This window comes from Tarenaya hassleriana, unplaced genomic scaffold (assembly GCF_000463585.1).
Source record: "Tarenaya hassleriana unplaced genomic scaffold, ASM46358v1 Cleome30, whole genome shotgun sequence".
Classification (NCBI taxonomy): Eukaryota; Viridiplantae; Streptophyta; class Magnoliopsida; order Brassicales; family Cleomaceae; genus Tarenaya; species Tarenaya hassleriana.
Window position 1 is genome coordinate 889,049 of NW_010966178.1, and position 5,223 is coordinate 894,271.

Sequence of the window (5,223 nt, forward strand, 5' to 3'; positions counted from 1 at the left end):
CCCGCCCCGCCATTATTAGCCCTCATCTGCTTCTTCACCGTACTCTCACCCGTCTCACCCCACCCGTCCCATAACTCCGACCCTGACCCGCTCTCCGTCCAGCCATTCCGAGTCAACTCTTCGCCGCCGGCGACCATCCCCGCCTTCCCGGAGCAATCCGACTTCTCCGGGTGCCCTCTCGATCTCCCCGACGAGCTCCTCCACAGCATCGCCTCTTCCTGCGGCGGCGGAGGACGGCGGCAGCTCAGCCGCGGTCGCTGCTGCCCGGTGCTGGGCGCGTGGCTCTACGCGGCGTACTCCGCCACCGCCCTCGGCCGAGGAACCGCCGGACGCAACGTCTCCTCCGCCGATGACTTGCCGGTGCTTCCCGACGACTCGGAGACGTGCGTGGATGGGCTCGGGAAGGCGATGCGGCGGAGAGGGATCGAGCTGGCGAGGCCGAACGAGACGTGCGACGTCGTTTCGTGCTACTGCGGCATCAGGCTGCATCCGCTGAGCTGTCCCGAGGCTTTCGAGGTGAACGAGGAAGGGAAGCTCGTCGGAAACGATCATGTCGAGAGATTGGAGAAGGATTGTCTGAGCAGCGACGACAATGTGGATGAGTTCCCTGGTCTCGGTGGCTGCAACAAGTGCCTGAACAGCCTCTACAAGGTAACACATCGACACGCAATCACTTATATTCCTCGCATTTCTTTGAAAAGTTTGCAAATTTACAAATTTTCGGCCATAATCTAGGAGATCTTCTGTAACCCTTTTGTGTTCATGGTGTTTTAGCTTATGGGATTTGTTTAGATTTACGGTTAGAATCTCTTGCTTGGGAAATGAGGAAGGGATCGGCTGGTATTAGCCAGGTTCTTTAGTAAGTAATTGGAAAATTTTCTGTCTGCAAATTTCCTATTTTCCGATTAAAATTCTGGAAAAATTTTGCCACTCTTTAGTGTTTTTGGTGTTTTAGCATCTGGGTTGTGTTTGGATTTGAGGTTAGAACCTGTTGTCGGAGGGACGAGCCAGAGAGATTCGACTTGAATTATCCAAGTCTCTTCCGAAAGTTCTGCAAATCTACAGTTTTGTAGACCGAAATTCAGAAAATCATGGCGACCCTTTACGGTTCTGTATGTTTTAGCATTAGGGTTTTGTTTGGATTTACTGTTCGAATCCGATATCGGATGAACAGGGAAGAGAGACCGATTGGATTACCTGATACCTAGGGTTCTTTCTCTTTCACCATCCATGGCGGATGTGATTTGGGAAAGTTTTGTTCTCTTGCTTTTTGTCCTTTTCTAAACGAATACCCACGCGCTCACATAGGACGTGAGCTCCACGCACCGTCTCTCTCCTCATATCTGTAGAGATATGGAAGCGTAGGTTTATTTTTTTTTGACATTTTGTTATATACCATCAGAAATATTAGATTTCTGCTCGCTAATCATAATTAAATCGATCGTTGAAGAAAACAAATGCTCAACAACCCACCACGACAAAAGCTAAGGCACTAGTAGTTGCTCTCATCCCAAAATCATTTTTAGACAGAACCTAACCAATCTAACGACGCTTGCCCTGTCGTGTCTCATCTCATCTCCTCTCTGCAGCTGAACCCTAAAAAGGAACCTTCGAGCGCAAGCAACCCGTCGAAGGAAGACGAAACCCGAACGGCCAAAATGCACAACAAAGACTGCGAGCTGATGGGTCTGACCTGGCTTCTGGCCAAGAACCGCAAGGCCTACATCGGCACTGTCACCTCCGTCCTCCGAGCCATCATGCTCAACGGCGGCTCGGACACCTCCGCTGGGCCACGCTCATGCGCTCTTTCCAGCGACGGCATGCCCTTGGCGGTGGACTCGTCTGAATTCTCGGACCACTCATCCACCGCGGCATTTCCACTCCATGTGCTCTTCTTCTTCTCGCTCTCTGCCGTCTTATTAAGCTGTGGACATCTCCTCTGATGTCGTTTGGGTCGAGAGGGGATCTTGAGGCCATGTTGGGTCTCTGGTATTGAGAGAGAGTGAGAGAGTAAGTGTTTTGAGCTGTTTCTGTCTGCATGTAAATTGGTCTTCTGATGTAACATTCAATCAAAAGTTAGCCCATTTTGTTAGTTCTTCTTTCTGTGATGAAGATGCAAAAACATTGCAAAAAAAAAAAAAATCCAATTTTTACATTGGATTCGGTTTGATTATAATTACATCTTATTCGATTCAGTTCGATAATTCAATTAAAATAGTAAAAATGGCCGCAAGGAGGAGAATGGTGGATGGGGGATGGTGATGTGAGGGCATGTCATGTGGGCAATGGGGACGAGAGTGTTTTGTCTGAGGCAGACATCCAATTAAGGGGAGGATGCGACGACGCTTGCCACTGACAGCTCCTGTCTTCCATGTCTCTTTCTGAGCTTTCACGAGAAACCCTAATGGTGAATTAACTCAACACGACGGCCCAATCACGTGAGTTCGTTTAAGAAACGCAAATACAATTTTTACCGGTGTAATAAAAAAATTATTATAATATTCATCATTTCATCATATATGCAGAGAGTAGATTGACCATTTCGGTTATTAACCGAATCGAATCGAAGTGAATAAGATATAATCGTACTGAATCGAACCCATATCAAAATCGAAGGGTTATGATTTCTTTAAATCCGTAAAAACCGAAACGGAACCGAACCAAACCGAATAAAAAATAATCGAAAAAATCGAGAATTTTTCTTTTAAAAAGTAAATTTTTTATTGAAATCGAATCGAATCGAATGAACAGAAGTTTATATAAAAAATCGAATAGTTATAACTTTTTTATAACCGAAATAACCGAACCGAACCCAAATCAGAATCCGAAATGAGCACACCTAGAAGGGAGTACGGGGCTTCATCGTTCCAAAAAATATACCAATATCTCATGGGCCTCATTTGCACTTGTCAGCCCATTTTATTCGCATCCAATCGCATAGGTCCAATTGCAATTTTCAAAGCCATTTTAAAAAATAAAAAAATAGCATATATCTGATGTATTAGCAAGTAGAAACTGTATTATATATTCATAATAACCTTGAAAAATGCACATTTGTTACGTAACATAAGAAAATATATGAAAAAGAAATACGAGTGGTTGGGTTTTATTATGCTATATACACTAAATCAATACTCATTAAGAAGATAAAATAAAGAAAGTTTGTAAATAGACCTTTTTTTTTTTTTAATAAAATGTGCATCTATTGACCAAAAAATTACGGTTTGTAGTTTACAAAACCGTTCTGAAACTGGTTAGCAAAATAAAACTTTAATGTTTATTGTTTTCCTAGCAAAAAAAAATATCAAGGAGGTATTGTGATATAGAACAAATCTTGTAGTAGCAGATTTTCACGAGATTGCATACTCGAATGCGAAGATAAGAAAATGTTCCGAATAAGTCGATCCAGTTTTTGAATGAAAACTGGCAGTTGGGTGCTCTGTGCGCGGAAAATCCTGCTATTTCTTTCCTGCCAAACAAGATAAATCAATGTCTGTAGTGTTATTCTCTCTACTGCAGCTCGTTGTCGTGTTCGATCAGTCGCAGCCTCCTCAATCCAACGAGAAATCTGATGTAACAAAAGTGGGGTATTACACCAAATCTTCTCTGCAAAGTGGCGTCATATACTGGAGCTAAATTGACATTGAATGAATAGGTGGTTGTGCGTCTCGCCGTCCGAATAACACAGCAGACAGATGGTCTCTTGCTGCAGTCCCCAACGGTCTAACCGATCTCGTGTCGGTAATCTTCTGCCACTGGATAACAGCATGTCTCGATGTTGTTTACTTAAATCCAACTGCGTTCACCCACAGAACTTCGACTGATGGTGAGGTGAACGTAGGAGCTTCAGTTTGCCGAGGAGATGAATTTTCTAGCGAATAGATCTTGTCCTTGCTTCCATTGCAATTTTCCAGACCCATTATCCGGTGTTAGAATAGATTTCGTGGTTAAGATTTTTTGGATTCTTTGTGTCGTGTTTGATCGTGTCGGCGGTAGCTTCCAGCCTTCTCCATTCGTTGCTTCCCTGACCATCGCGTGGAGAGGGATTCGTAGTTCTCTCGGTCCAAGTTTCCCTGCAAAAACAATCAAAGGTCCAAGCTCTGTCCAAGAATCGAACCAGAAGTAGGTGGTGGCTCCATCATCTATTTTATTCTTTAAGAAAAGTCTGACTTGCTCCCGTAGTTCAATTAGCTTCCGTAGGTTCAGGTATGTCGTGGCGAGGGGTTGATCGACCAGTAGAATTGCCGCTTGAAAATGTTGGTTTTTTTATTGCTCGGGCCTTCGGCTCGACTACATCCACCATAGGGCTGAGACCAACCTTTGTATATGGATCATTTTAGTCCAGAAATTACATATCTTCCCACCAGTGGAATCGAACCTATGGCCTTCAAGATGATTTTGTCACCTCTCAACTACTGGGCTACCGACGGTTGGGTTATTACATTTATCTTGAATTTAATGATCACCATTAAGGATGAACGCTTCTTAGAAACCGAACCGGATCCAATGAAAAATATATATCATTTTTAAACCGAATCGTCCAAATTTTTTGGACGATAATTTTTTAAAAAACCGAATTTTTTAGAATCGTTTCGAACCAAATTGAACTGAATTTTTTAAGAACCCGAAAAATCGATTTTTTTAAATAAATCTAAATTTTTTAACAAAAACTGAAACAGAATCAAAAATAAAATTAAATTAAACCAAATATAAAATAATAACCGTATTCCTTTCATGTTCAAATGGGCAAAGAAACAGAAATGGGAATTCCATTTCATCTGTGGATTAAAATATTGTTAAAAAAAAAAAGAATATTACGGAATGAATATTTTTTTCAAAACGAAGAAAAAGAAAACATAAGAGAAAAAGAAAAATCTGGGAACGTAAAAGGGGCGCACTTCTTCTTCCATTCAGCCGGTCCACGTCCTCGTCTTCTTCAAGCTCCAGGATCGTCTTCTCGTTTGACTAAGCTTATCTCTCGAACCAAACACCTCCTCATCCTCCATGCCAGCCCTCTCCGAGACCTACGCCTGTGTTCCCTCGACGGAGCGTGGCCGCGGAATTCTCATCTCCGGCGACCCCAAATCCGACTCCGTCCTCTACACCAATGGCAGATCCGTCGTCATCCTCGACCTCAATAACCCTCTCAACGTCTCCATCTATGGAGAACACGCTTATCCCGCCACCGTCGCCCGTTATTCTCCCAACGGCGAGTGGATCCCC

General features: G+C 43.4%; 2 protein-coding genes across 2 annotated transcripts in view; both read left to right on the forward strand.

The window, feature by feature from the left end:
• Nucleotides 1–2,095, forward strand: part of LOC104820356 (uncharacterized GPI-anchored protein At4g28100) — a 2,454-nt gene extending 359 nt beyond the window's left edge. Inside the window, exons 2-3 of the mRNA XM_010550772.2 lie at nucleotides 1–651; nucleotides 1,590–2,095. Of these exons, the coding sequence (XP_010549074.1) occupies nucleotides 1–651; nucleotides 1,590–1,943 (1,005 nt within the window). The 3' untranslated portion in view covers nucleotides 1,944–2,095. The remainder of the gene's footprint in view (nucleotides 652–1,589) is intronic.
• A 2,780-nt stretch (nucleotides 2,096–4,875) lies between these two features.
• Nucleotides 4,876–5,223, forward strand: part of LOC104820357 (actin-interacting protein 1-2) — a 4,039-nt gene continuing 3,691 nt past the window's right edge. The window contains exon 1 of the mRNA XM_010550773.2: nucleotides 4,876–5,215. Coding sequence (XP_010549075.1) covers nucleotides 5,005–5,215 — 211 coding nt within the window. The 5' untranslated portion in view covers nucleotides 4,876–5,004. The remainder of the gene's footprint in view (nucleotides 5,216–5,223) is intronic.